The following is a 13582-nucleotide window of genomic DNA, read 5'->3' on the forward strand; positions in this document are numbered from 1 at the left end:
CCATCATGGTGAACCACTCCTCTTTGGACAACACTATGACATTCACTTCATATGGACCCTTCCGCCCAATCAATTACTTCTTTTTCACTCTCACTCTTCTTGTTTACCTCCTCTCAATTTTTTCAAATGTTCTTCTGATGCTGCTGATATATTTTGAATCCAGCCTACACAAACCCATGTACATTTTTTTGTTTAACTTGGCAGTAAATGGACTGATAGGTGGCTCTACCATTTGGCCAAAAATCATGGAAAGCCTTCTTTCAGATACTCAGAAGATCTCATTTGTAGCTTGTCTACTTCAGTTCTTTTGGTGCTATTTCTACATTTCTTCTGCTTATACCACTTTCTCAGTCATGGCCTACGACCGATATGTCTCCATTTGCAAGCCTCTGCAGTACCACAGCATCATGACTCCTGGAAAAGTGAAAACACTGTTGGCTGCTGCCAACATTGTTCCTCTCTTCTCTATATCTGGTCTCGTGTATCTATCTTCTAGAGTGCCACTGTGCAAGTACACCATTAAGAACCTGTTCTGTGATGCCATCACATTCCTTAATATCGCCTGTGTGAAAAGTGCTCTGGTTAATCTGTATGGCGTAGGCATGCTTGCAGGCTTAGTTGTTTCCCCTTGTATTATCATCCTGCTCTCATATGCAGTGATTCTCAATGTGAGTCTGAAAGCCTCAAAAGATGCACAAAAGAAAGCACTCAGCACATGCTCTCCGCATTTAATCACCTTTGTTAATTTTGCAATGGGCATTATTTTCTTTGCATTTTATTATAGATACAATTCATCTTTTCCAGAAGAGATTTATATAATCATTACTGTAGATGTTTTTCTGATTCCCCCTCTGTTGAATCCAATCATATATGGGATCAGAACAAAGGAGATCAGGACATGCTTTGTAAAAACAGTGAGAAAAAAGGAGAGATATTTCAGGGTTTTAAATTTTTTTACTGTGAAGGTCAGGGTGCAATCAGCTCCAATCAATGTGCGTTTCAATGACTACATCAACTAGCAAACACCATTTATATATAAATCACAGATGCCAAGATAAAGTTGGAGAAAAAAGCATTGTATTTGGTGAGATGAATAAATATTAAATGATTCATACTGATTCCAAGCCTGACAATCTGCAGTGCCCTGCTATATTGCAGTGCAGCTTTGTCCATAAAAGAGGAAAGTCCCCAAAAAACAAATGGTACAGTTTTTTTAGATGCTTTAGAAAGTACCATTTCTATCAGATTCTATGCTATACAAAATATAATTATATTTAATATAATTATATTTTAAAATGAAATATAACTGTAAAGAAGCATTCGATGTAAAAGCCATGGTATACGGTTATTATATCATGACTATTAACCAATCAGATTGCGCGATTTGCAGTACCTGTTTAATAATAGGTTTTTACTGTACATCGCACCTCCAGAACATGGAAAGATGGCTGGAACCAGCTCCAGAAGGACATTAAACTGGACCACTTCATGTCTCTGGGTGATTTTAAGAGGTTATTTCACACATCTGTTTGTAATTGTTTTTCTTGAATTGTATAATGAATAATTAGTGGTAATACTGATGTTCCTTTGTGTATGATGTTTTTTGTGTAAATGGACTGCTTGTTGCTTCTCTTGGCCAGGGTGCCGTAGACAAAGAGATGGACATCTAAATGGGACTCAACTGTCAAAATAAAGGAAAATAAAAAAGTGGTTCCCATCACTATCTGTCCAAAAACTGAGGGGAGGAGCTCAGTGAAATCCTTGGCTCACCCAGTTAATCACCAGATCTGTATGATACCTGAATATTATATGATGGACTTGAAGGTAATTATTTATGTTTATATATGATAAACACAAAGTTCACCATTTAAGTTATAGAAAAGGGTTAGGACCATATAAGTGTATACTTCTTCCGACTCCTTTTCGGACATGCAATATTTATTTATTTTCTTTATGGATGCTTTACATGTATGTGTTTGTGTTCTTACTTATTATTTGTTACATGTTCGAAATAAATCAATTCAATTCAATTAATATTTACCTGTCTCTGTTCTCTCTCTCTCAGGATTAATTCATGTTGTTTATATCTGAAGTAGAGAATAATGTATGTGTTTCCCACTGGTTTGAAATTTACTTGTGATGGTAGTCTGCAGGTCTTTGGAGGGAAAGTTGCGGTCAGTGACCCATTGGTACGAGAAAGTCCATTACATGTATTAAAATTAATTCAAATGAGTGAATAAGTCAGTCCAAAGTCTATAATCTAGTTAGAATCTAGCACCGTATATGACTAGCTTCTACGAAGGTCAAGATAGCTCTAAGGCACACACTATATCTCTATTCATTTTTTATTAATACTTACAGAATAAAATTTTAAAATGTTATAAATGTTATAAAACAGGATTTTCATTTGTGCAATCTATAGCAGCCAGTCAGCTGTGTCATTCACCCTAATCCACATAATTACGCTACATAAATATAAACCTAAATACTGTACCTCTGTCCACAAAAATGCTTCGATAGATGTCATGTGTTCCAACTAAGATACCCGCTGTATTAAAAACACATTTTATCCCCATATTTAACATTCGTTATTGGTTTTGTGAATCAACTGTTATAACCTGCTGCTATGGTAACATTTACTTTAATTTATTTTGTGCTATGGATGCAGAAAAATGCATTCGATTTCACAGCTGACAATTTTAGTTTTCACACAGTGATTTCAAACCGTAGTGAGGCAAAGCACTCAAATTACCATGCCAATATTCAATTTACTGTTCTTACACACAAATATGATGCATGGCTGTCAACCAATAAGAATTGAGTATTTATCCAAGCCATGGTATAAATATGAATGTATGAACACACACACACACACACACACACACTTTGGTGTAGGGATTGGAATCCCCACCCCTGCTTGCATATGGGCAGCACCCGCTCTTGCCGTCCGTTTCCATCGTAGGGGAATTCGGTACCACGGACAGCATAATTACAAGGAGCGCATTTTTTTGGAACATTAGCAGCCAATCAAACTGCCCCCCCTCTCCCTCCGCTACCCAGTCACACCTCCGCTCCACTAGTCAGAGCTACGCCCGAGGACCACACAGCAGGATGACACAATAAACCATGTGCTCATTTTTATTACCGCTCGATTTCACAAGGGTCTTGAGTTCACACTTCATCTTCCCTTTCTTCACAGGTCCCACCCAAGAACAAACGGGCATATGACCAGACAAAGCCTTTCCGTTGATGCGGTTTTCCTGTTCCCATAAAACCTATATCTGCCTTGTTTATTTTTTGTTATTTTTATTTTACGAAGTACAAACACAATAGTACACGCCATCGGTTAGATACATGGAAGCAACGCGTCATAAAAAAGAATATCTATGTGTTCTCGGCTCCATGTCAAATCCAGTGTCCACATGCGGTCTTGTGCGCATTATTCCAGTAGTTCTGGAGTATGGCCATGTATATTAATTAGTGTTTACAACTTCTTTCCTTTTTGCAGTAAATTGAAAAAAGGCAGAAAAACAGACTGAATGTGAATCAGTGCCTGGATGTGTGCGTACAGGAAGGAAAGAACGGTCCACGGTCTGCTAAACCTCAGTGTTATCTCCATCGAGGGCCACAGATTACCCACCCGAAAAAGCAGAAGTTCAATCTGAAGCTGCCATTTTAGAGAACTGCATGTTCATAAGTAACTACAGGCAGAAATGTAGCCTAAACTTTGAAAGTATATTATAATTTGTGTAATTCATGGCAAAGTAAATTTTGCTTCTGCTTTTAACCACTGTTTATAATTAAACAGAAATTAAATAATGAGTATGAAGGTAAAGTTCAGACTGTCAGCTTTATTTTGAGGGTACTTACATCCATATTGGTTGAAGGGCTATAACAAGGGCGATATACTGTAGAGCTGTTATTCCTATATATATATATATATATATATATATATATATATATATATATATATATATATATATAATTTTTTAAAATTTTATTTATTTATGTTTTTTTTTTTTTTTTCATTTCAAACCAAGTGTGCTGGAGTACAGAGCCAAAACAACAAAACATATATTACTGTACAAATAATATTTACAGACCGCACTGTATATTTATTAACTCCTGGGTGCACATCAGAACAGCCAATGTCAGTTTTACTGCCTTGCCTTCAGAGACATGTCCTCTGGCACAGACACAGCCAATAGATGTGGATGTAGTCAGCGTGGTCTCTTCAGTATGTCCACTTAGAATCATTATAATAAATACTTATATTATTAAGACCAGACACGCGACTCAGTCAGAATACTCACACAGCTCCACCACATTTCCCCCCTTGTTTGGTTTAAAAAAAAAAAAAAAAAAAAGGTCTGGGGAATAGCCCTGGACTGCAGTCAACCATCTGAATGGATAACAGCGGGCGGCATCTGGGGTCTGAAACCCGCGTGTAAAAAATCACGCGTTTTTGCGAAATCTCTCCTCTTCCACAGCAATTTAATGACCCGCTGCCTGATTTCCTTAGTCCTGATCCCGTATATGATTGGATGCAGGAGAGGAGGGGTCAAGATGAAATGCACGGACATGAATGTATTCACGTGTCCTAGGAGGAAGGCATTTATTCGATTATAAATCACAGAGAAAAGAATGGCCAGGGAGAAATTGACAAAGGTGATTAGATGAGGAGAGCACGTGCCGAGTGCTTTCTTTTGGGCCTCTTTTGAGGCTTTCAGACTCACGGCGAGTATCCTCGCGTAAGAGAGCAGCACGATAACGAAAGGCAAAACAACTAAGCTCACCGTAACGAAAATGCCAAACAGATCAACCAGGGGACTTTTCACACAGGCGAGGTTAACGAGCGCCAGGTTATCACAGAACAGCTTGTGAATGGAGAACCTGCACAGCGGCAGTCTGGAAGTCAGATACACTTGGACGGTTATAGAGGAGAGAGGAATGACGTTGGCCGCAGTCAGCAGCGTTTTCACTTTTCCGGGAGTCATGATGCTGTGGTACTGCAGAGGCTTGCAAATGGAGACGTATCGGTCGTAGGCCATCACTGTTAAAGTGGTGTACGCAGAAGTCGCGTAGAAATTAATACAGAACACCTGAACAAGACAAGCTGCAAAGGATCCCTCCTGAGTCTCTGAAAGAAGGTTCTCCATGACTTTAGGCCAGACAGCAGAGCTTCCAATCAGTCCATTTACTGCCAAGTTAAACAAAAAAATGTACATGGGTTTGTGTAGGCTGGATTCAAAATAGATAACCAGCATCAGAAAGACATTGGCAAAAATTGAAAAGACATAGGCCAAAAGAGTAGCGGTAAAAAATAAAGCATTGAGAGGTTGGGTTGATCCAAATCTTGTGAATATCAAAGTGACTTCAAAAGTGGACTGGTTCATTGCAACAGTGCTTTTGTCCTGTGAGGAAGGTAACTGTAGAAAAGGAGACTTTTGAAATTAATTTTTAACACAGAGTAAAACACTAACTAAGCGACACAGTTTGATCCCTGAATAATTACTGTTTTTTTTGTCCTAACATTTTGATTCAAAACCTTTTTGCACTGCACTTTAAGCAAATTTCTGAGCCTACCTTATTACTCCCTTTAGTGAGTAAACTGAGGTTAACATACACTGGTTCAGACGTTTTCTCCAGGTCCAATGTGAAACAGTCATGTGGTATTTTAATCTCTAGTTTTAAATGTAAAACTAGAGCATAAACTTGTCTAGACATGGAAGTCTGAGAAGAACCCCTCCATATTTTGCAGGGTAATCTTACCGTGCTTGACTTCCACTTGTTATGACGGCAGTATGTATCTACAGGTGTGCATGTCACAGATTTTTATTTATATCTGTGTCGTCAAAGGCTGGGTCACCATGATCTGAGGACACATATCCCCTCAGGGAGTAATTACATTATTTTATAAGATTGGGGGGGAGGGGCCTCCGAGACTCAGTTTAAGTTTCTCCTACTTTTTAAAAATATACTTACAAAACATACCAACAATGAAAAACTCAACCTGTTATACTTTTTATACCTTAAAAAATCTGTGTTGTGCAAATAGCCCATCGGGCCCGATGGCTACTGTTTTTCTGTTCTGTTATAACAGAATCCATACTATGCGGTTAACATTAAAATTTGTGAGAATACATTACATCACATCTGTTTGGCAGGCACTTTTATCCGAAACGACGTACAATAAGTGGGATGCTGGGTGGCTCATCTGGTTAAGGCACCGTTACGGTGCGAGGATGCGCCCCACAGTCTCGGAGCGATTCTGGACCGTGCCAGTGTCTGTTGCGCCGCCCAGGGTATGAGAGGGTTCCGTTGGTTTGGGGTCCACATTTTTTTCACACTACAAGTGGGGAACTGGTTGCTTTTTTTTAGCAGTAGAAAGGCCAGAGTTCACACCAATGGGCTTTTAGCTTTAAATTATTATTTTTTTTTTACATATTCCATAACCTTTCTTAGATATTTGGGCTTAAATTGACAGTCTTTTTAAAATAGCTTTTTTTTTAGGCAGCATGTGTTGGTACCCAGCCAGGTGCAATGTGTGGCACTCTACTCCGGTATGCAACTGAATGACCAAAAACTTGGAATTGCTGAATGAAGCACTATAAAAACTGATTTTGCACACAACCCACACACACATACCCTGTAGCAGATAATGCCACCTAAACTGCATATAATTTACAAGAAACAAGCAGTAGGCCCTGTTGGTGGTGCTACTAAGTTTCTTGCGCTCCATAACACAAACACACACACACACACACACACACACACACACACACACATTCAGTGTGCACAGGCCTACAGTGCCCTTAAAAAGTATTAGCCCCCTTCCTAATTTCCTCTATTATTGAATATTTGTCACACTGAATGGTTTCAGATCTTTAAAACAAAATGTAATATTAGGGGAAACACAAAACCACTTTTTTAAAACTGTTTTATTTATTGAAAAAATTATCAAACACCCATATCACCCATGTGAAAAAGGAATTGCCTCCTTAAACATAATTACTTGTTGCACCACCCTTAATAACAGCAGCAATAACTGCAACCGAAGGCTTCGTATAATTTGATTGAATTTGAGCTTACTAGCCTTAATCAGGGCTACTGTCCAGCTGTATAAATGGACTGTATGGAAAATGATATTGGGTAAGTCACTCTGGATAAGAGCGTCTGCCAAATGCCTTAATGTAAATGATCTAGTGTACACAGTGTAACATTCACTGGGTCTATAGCAGTGATGAAGCTAAGAAGACCATCAGTCAGTGAAAGTCATACTTCTTATTGACCCCATTCTCTGTAGTCCTACATTGCTCACGTGCCCAAATGACCAACTTATGAGCAGTTCAATAATTGAACACAATACTAAAACCAGTAAGCAGTAACCATAATCTGTTTATTTGCCAGAAACCAAGAAAAAGCAGGGACCAAAAAAAAAAAAAGAAATCTATCCATCATCCCCCAGGAATAACAGACAGTGGGCAGACGCTTTCGACTGAGCAGACGCTCTTACCCAGAATGCCTCCTCAAAGCCAGCCAAGTAAAGTAAATATGCATTGCCTTCACAAGATTTAAAAAAATTATGAAAATCAATTCAGAGGCATATTTCTTTTTTATTTTTTATTTTTTTTAAACGGAAATGCTTAACATCAACAAGGCAAAGACAGTAAAGTCATTAATGCCAGTGGTATTCACAATGTGCGGGTCCATTTATACCCTTCTTTGGGTCTGGTTGGACATGGCCTGGTTGGTCGTTCTCTTGATATTGAGGACTTTGAGCATGCTCTTCCTAATGACCTCGGAGCGGACTCCATAAATGATCGGGTTTAGGAGGGGGGTAAAAACCAGGAAATACACCGACGCGATCAGGCGAAAAGTACGGGGCACTTTGCTCATGTCAAATCGGCTCTGGAGCACTTCGAAAGTGCAAGCGATAGAAAAATTGGCCAGACTTATCAAGTGTGGCGTGCAGGTGTGAACGGCTTTGGCTCGAGAGTTGCTGCTCGCCTTCAGAGAGATCGTGATTATTTTTCCGTAGGAGTACAGGATGAGAGACAGCTGAGGGCCCACGGACAAGAAAAGGCTGATGAGTCCGTAGACGTTGTTCACCGTGGTGTCCCTGCAGGCTAGTTTCACCAGGGAGAAGTTGTCACAGTACAGCTTCTCGATGTGCATTCCACACAGCGGCAGCTGAGAGGTCAGAACAACGGTCACCGAGGTTTTACTGACGGTGAACAGCCAGACGCCGGCGACGAAAGCGAACACTTTCAAAGGGGTCATGATCCTGTCGTACCACAGGGGGTTGCAGATGGACACGTACCGGTCGTACGCCATCGCGGCCAAAGTCGTGAACTCGCAGACGCCGTACGTGTGCAAGCAGAAGATCTGCACCAGACAAGCAGGGCGGCTGATCTCGTGGGTCCCTGACAGGACGTGCACCAACAGCGTTGGGATCAACCCCAAGCTCCCGTACAGGCCGTTCACACCTAAGTTGACCATAAAGAAATACATGGGCTTGTGCAGCTGCCTGTCCAATGATATAGTACTGATAAGGAGAATGTTTAGCATGACGATGGATAAATACAACAAAAGAATAAACAGGAAATAAACATATTGTGTGTGTCCAAGTTCACCATATGCGGCCAATATGAAGAACTCTATCAGCGATCCATTTGCCATTTTCATCCCTCTGAAAGGATCTGGAATTATTTAGGGAACCTTCAGGAAAGAAAGGGGGAAAAAAATAGTGCGGGTAAAGCACCCTGCTGCTGACGACTCATGGAGAATGACATTTGTCATTTAAGCACCCTGTACAATCATATCATGTGGTACCACGCTACAAAAAGTGAAAACGGAAATGCTACTTGGATATGAGAACGTGAACGAAATTTGGCCGCACTTAGGTGGGGATTCCAAGAAGGAGGGAGTACTACTCAACCAGACATAATTTCGACCCATTTTTAATTCGTTTTATTAAACTAACTGTCAACATTACTTGCAGTAAATATGATTCATGCAACAGTGCTGAATGTGTATACATTTGTTTCGCATAATGGGGCAAATACCCAAAAAAAGGCTAGTAGTGGCTGTTACATCAGCATGTTCAGTTTAAACACTTAAATCGCATGTGTGACCTCACACCTTAACAGGTTAAGAAACGAACAGCAAAAAGCGTTGTGCTGCGTTTTACTACATCAAATATGCCAACCAAGCCAATGACCTATTGGCTATGATGCAATGTGAAATATGATATTTTGATTGGCTCAGTTGCTCGTAATTTTTATTTCGTTCCGTCCTCCCTTGTAGAATGCTTCTTGTTGGTGACATATTTTAGAATATATTTAATCAGACAACTTTTTTTTAAAAATCTGAAATTAATTGAACCTTATAATTTTCAGCTAATTATAGAAATAATTTTAATCGACTGTTTTCATGAAAACCTTTATTTAGCTACAATGCTTAGTTCACCCAGCAAGCTAGATACAGAAATTCTGCTGCGCTTTTATGGCAAGTGGCTACAAATGAGAAAATGAAAAGCCCCTCACTCCAAGTAACTTATTTCTCACAGACAGTTGCGTTATGTGCAGATTTATCATGCTTTCCACATTTTGTTTTGACTGAAGTGAGTCAGCTAGCTATTTAAGGTTTTCTGCTTAACTTTGCTGGCTTGCTACATAGCAAAACCATCCCTACCAATGCTTTCAGTCATGCTATTCTGTCCGCTGGCCACGTAGCAACAATAAGCTAACTTTCTTTTTTTTTTCAATTTATTTTCTGCAAATTATTTAATGTTTCAGGAATTCAGTCTTTGTATCACCTTTAACTAGCAAGTCCCTGGTGCCCAGTCAACAAAGTCAACCTTCTGCTGACCTACAACATGCACACTTGCACAAGCTTACCTCAAACACGTGTCCATGTTCCAGTATCACGCAGCACTTACTGCATGGTAAACACGTTTTGCAACCAATCCCTCTCAGCAGTCTCCCATTATCTCTGAATCACGCCGGACAGTCCTCCACGTGAACTGTGCTGTAAATTGTGATTAAATTCAAAAATCTCCAGAGCAACATTGCAGTATCAGTAGGAATATTATTACACATTCTAAAGTGTTTTTGGTTTTATTTTTTATTAAAAAAACTATATTATTTCTAAAAACATGCAGATTACGCCTTTCCTTACCTATATCCCAGTGACATAAATGCACAACAAATACAGAGAAACTAGTTGCAAAAACAAACAAATTACCAGAGCCTGTGTCCAGCTGCCTATCCTTGAGTGGAACTGGAGACAGCCCTGAGCATTACGTATTTATCGTGAAACGGGGAAACGGAGCTTGCTTTCTATTGGTAAGAAGATATCAGGAGACGTTTCATCAGGCAACACGGTATGCCATGTGGGGATTCCACAGTGGACCCAAGTTCCTTGCATACTGTCATAATGGACAGGGATCTGTTTTGGTAACTCAGGTGCACACAGGTGAGATTCCCAGGTTGGGGCGGGGGTGGGGGATGGGTGCTGCTATTGTTGTCTAGAGGAAAGGTACCAGACCTAATTTTTCCACAAAAAATATTCAGTTTCATAAGCGGGCTGGATGTAAAAAGCTTAGCTATGCAAGGTGCCCTGGATCGCCTAAATGCCTAAAAGTAAATATTAGAAGACAAAAACAAAAAGGAGACGCTAAAGCAAAGGCTACACAAAGTAACCTGAAAAACAAATCCAGTTAGCATGGGCTGCACTACAGAGGACAGCGCTAGCTTGGCACGACAGTTAGCATGGGCTGCGCTACAAAGGACAGCGCTAGCTTGGCACGACAGTTAGCATGGGCTGCGCTACAGAGGACACCGCTAGCTCGGCGCGACAGTTAGCATGGGCTGCGCTACAAAGGACAGCGCTAGCTCGGCACGACAGTTAGCATGGGCTGCGCTACAGAGGACAGCGCTAGCTCGGCACGACAGTTAGCATGGGCTGCACTACAAAGGACAGTGCTAGCTCAGCACGACAGTTAGCATGGGCTACGCTACAGAGGGCAGCGCTAGCTTGACACAACAGTTAGCATGGGCTGCGCTACAGAGGACAGCGCTTAGTCTAAACGGCATGACATTAGGATGGGCTGCGCTACAAGGAGTGTAGCACAGTGGTGCTGCTTACGAAGGTCGCACGACATTAGGACATGGGCTGCACTACAAAGGACAGTGCTAGCTTGCAAAGCTTACAATGTAAAATGCTATGCAAAAAAGTTGTGTAAGTCGCTCTGGATAAGAGTGTCTGCTAAATGCCTGTAATGTAATGTAATGTGCTGTGCTACTGTACATATCACTTTGCTCTATCAGTGTTTATCATTTTGCTATGAGTGTGAGGGCATTTATATTACACAGACACAAATATTGCCATTCTATTACCATTCTTAATATATTAAATAAAGCTAAAAATAAGTGAGTTCATACGTTCTTTCTTTTCCCTCAGCAATGTACTTCCAACCACTGCCAAGCAAATGTATTTCTTTTTACCTCATTTTGTTTCCATCATTTCTTCTCCTTGCTTGCTTTAGAAAAATGTAAAAATAACCGTGTTCACCATAGGTCCAAATATGGGATTACATCAGACTGGATAGAAAGGATGAAAAAAAAAAAAAAAAACTCACATGGCCCGATATAGCGATGTTTTTCTTGACCAAGTATTTCCACTGTTGTCACACGTGACACGTAAGGGGACATATAAAGGCACTTGCCTTCCCTCATGTGCTCAGTGTCACTGGCAAACAGCACCATGTCCAGATTACTCCTGCAGTAAGAGGATGATAAAGCTGGGTATGTTTCATCAGAATATAGGAAATATTCACTTTGTTTAAATTTGCTCCAGTAATGGCTGTCTACGGTATAGTCTCTAGAAATACCCGGATTTTTCTCTTGGATATTCTGTTCTGCGCTATTAATTACTGTGTTGAATTTTTCAGACTGGTTGGAGGAAGATAATTTATTTCGAAACAAGGTCTCCGTTTTCTAAGAAGAAGAGGACCATGTCAAACTCATCACTTTTCACACTGGCTGCATACGAAGGCATAGAAGACCAGAAATACATATTTGCAGCTGTACTAATTTTACTGTATCCGGTTACACTTTCTGCAAACGTGCTGCTCATTTATGTTATATGTGTAGAAAAAAGCCTGCATAAGCCCATGTACATTTTCATTTGTAATTTAGCTTGCATTGGATTGTATGGTGCCTCCGGGTTAGCCCCCTTCCTCTTAAACAGGCTTCTGAATGGTGACACTCACATTTCAAGAGTTTCTTGTCTGCTTCAAATCTTCAACATAAACACGTATGGGGGATGCGAGATTGCGAACCTTATGGTCATGGCTTACGACCGGTACGTCTCAGTTTGCTTCCCTCTCTCATACGAGAGGATGATGAGCTTCTCTAAGGTTGTGGCTTCCGTCGCCTTCGTCTGGCTGTTTCCATTCTGCAGATGCACAGTTACCCTGTCGATAACTGCGCAACTTGAACTGTGTGGAAGTATTATCGAAAAAGTTTACTGCGACAACTTTTCGGTGGTTAAACTGTCATGCTCGGGCATCTCTCAAATCAACATATACAGTTCAACGGTCACATTCTTTTCTGTCGTGCTGCCATTTTTTGTTATTTTATATTCTTATTCCAGAATCATTTTTATAAGTCTTAATTTGACTAAAGGTAAGCAGAAAAAAGTCTTGAGTACTTGCATTCCTCACTTAGTTGTGATACTGAACTTTTTACTGGGTGCTTCTTTTGAGCTTTTTCAAAGTCGATTTGATATGACTCATCTACCCTATGCTATCCGAGTGGTACTTTCACTGTATTTCCTGTTATTCTCTCCAGTTTTAAATCCAATAATATATGGGGCCAAAACGCAAAAAATAAACGCTGCCTTAAAAAAGATGTGGTTTGTGAACTGTGAAATTAAGAAGCAATTGGACGTTAACACATTTAGGGCCTTATTTACGAAGACCTTTAGCATGTGCAAAAAACCTTTTAGCATATGCAAAAAATCTGTAACATGACGCACACTGGCCTGGTCTGAATTTGACACTGGACCATTTGGTGGGCTGGGGGGTGTCACAGTGAGTAGATAGTCGAGTCCTGTGTGCGTCTGGATTCGTTTCTCAGGTCCGTTTTTGTGCGACCTTTGCTCGAGCGTCTCCCTTTTGTTTCTGTCTTCTAACAATAACAATGATTGGTCATGGTATTAGTTTTGCACCAATCATTGGTTGTGCTCTTAGTTTTTGCACATTGCTACAGCCTTAGTAAATCAGGCCCTTAGTTACTGTAAATATTCCATATTTCAGCTCTTCTGAGCAGGCCAGAGATGGTTGCCATGGCACCAGTGTGAGAACGTTGACGCGGTCTTTGGATGTGCCGATGGCTTCTGACTGCCCAGCTCGACTTAAAACTGCACCTAGCACTGCTACTAACTGCATTGGTCTGTGTGACGAGAGACACAATAAAATCCATCGCCACTGGTGCCACTGTCGTTCTTTTGTTCTCTCGTTTCTGTAATCAACAGAAGAAATGACTCCATGATTTCCATGCAATGCTCACTTTCG

At 40.4% G+C, this 13582-nt stretch overlaps 3 protein-coding genes and 1 long non-coding RNA gene across 4 annotated transcripts; 2 read left to right on the forward strand and 2 right to left on the reverse strand.

Annotated features, from left to right (window-relative positions):
* On the forward strand, positions 1-1297 carry LOC135236834 (olfactory receptor 4E1-like). The gene has a single exon (XM_064303377.1). The coding sequence runs from the start codon at positions 6-8 to the stop codon at positions 1017-1019; it is 1014 nt and encodes a 337-aa protein (XP_064159447.1). The 5' UTR covers positions 1-5; the 3' UTR covers positions 1020-1297.
* Positions 1298-4108: 2811 nt separating this feature from the next.
* Positions 4109-5457, reverse strand: LOC135237004 (olfactory receptor 52K1-like). The gene has a single exon (XM_064303704.1). It carries the CDS (start codon positions 5394-5396, stop codon positions 4395-4397), a length of 1002 nt encoding a protein of 333 aa, XP_064159774.1. The 5' UTR covers positions 5397-5457; the 3' UTR covers positions 4109-4394.
* Positions 5458-7006: 1549 nt separating this feature from the next.
* LOC135236307 (olfactory receptor 1M1-like) lies at positions 7007-10368 on the reverse strand. Its single transcript, XM_064302578.1, has 3 exons — positions 10249-10368; positions 9903-10032; positions 7007-8721 (listed from the first exon to the last, which is right to left on the reverse strand). The coding sequence occupies exon 3, from the start codon at positions 8686-8688 to the stop codon at positions 7714-7716; it is 975 nt and encodes a 324-aa protein (XP_064158648.1). The 5' UTR covers positions 8689-8721; positions 9903-10032; positions 10249-10368; the 3' UTR covers positions 7007-7713.
* Positions 10369-11756: 1388 nt separating this feature from the next.
* LOC135236531 (uncharacterized) lies at positions 11757-13500 on the forward strand. Its single transcript, XR_010324602.1, has 2 exons — positions 11757-11810; positions 11957-13500. It is a non-coding gene; the product is annotated as an uncharacterized LOC135236531 (long non-coding RNA).
* The last annotated feature ends 82 nt before the right edge of the window (positions 13501-13582 follow it).

The sequence above is a fragment of the Anguilla rostrata genome, chromosome 12 (genome assembly GCF_018555375.3).
Source record: "Anguilla rostrata isolate EN2019 chromosome 12, ASM1855537v3, whole genome shotgun sequence".
NCBI classification, from domain to species: Eukaryota; Metazoa; Chordata; class Actinopteri; order Anguilliformes; family Anguillidae; genus Anguilla; species Anguilla rostrata.

Coding starts and splice junctions, on each gene's coding strand:
- LOC135236307 (XM_064302578.1), bottom strand. CDS start 8,688: ATGAAAATGGCAAATGGATCGCTGATAGAGTTCTTCATATTGGCCGCA.
- LOC135236834 (XM_064303377.1), top strand. CDS start 6: ATGGTGAACCACTCCTCTTTGGACAACACTATGACATTCACTTCATAT.
- LOC135237004 (XM_064303704.1), bottom strand. CDS start 5,396: ATGAACCAGTCCACTTTTGAAGTCACTTTGATATTCACAAGATTTGGA.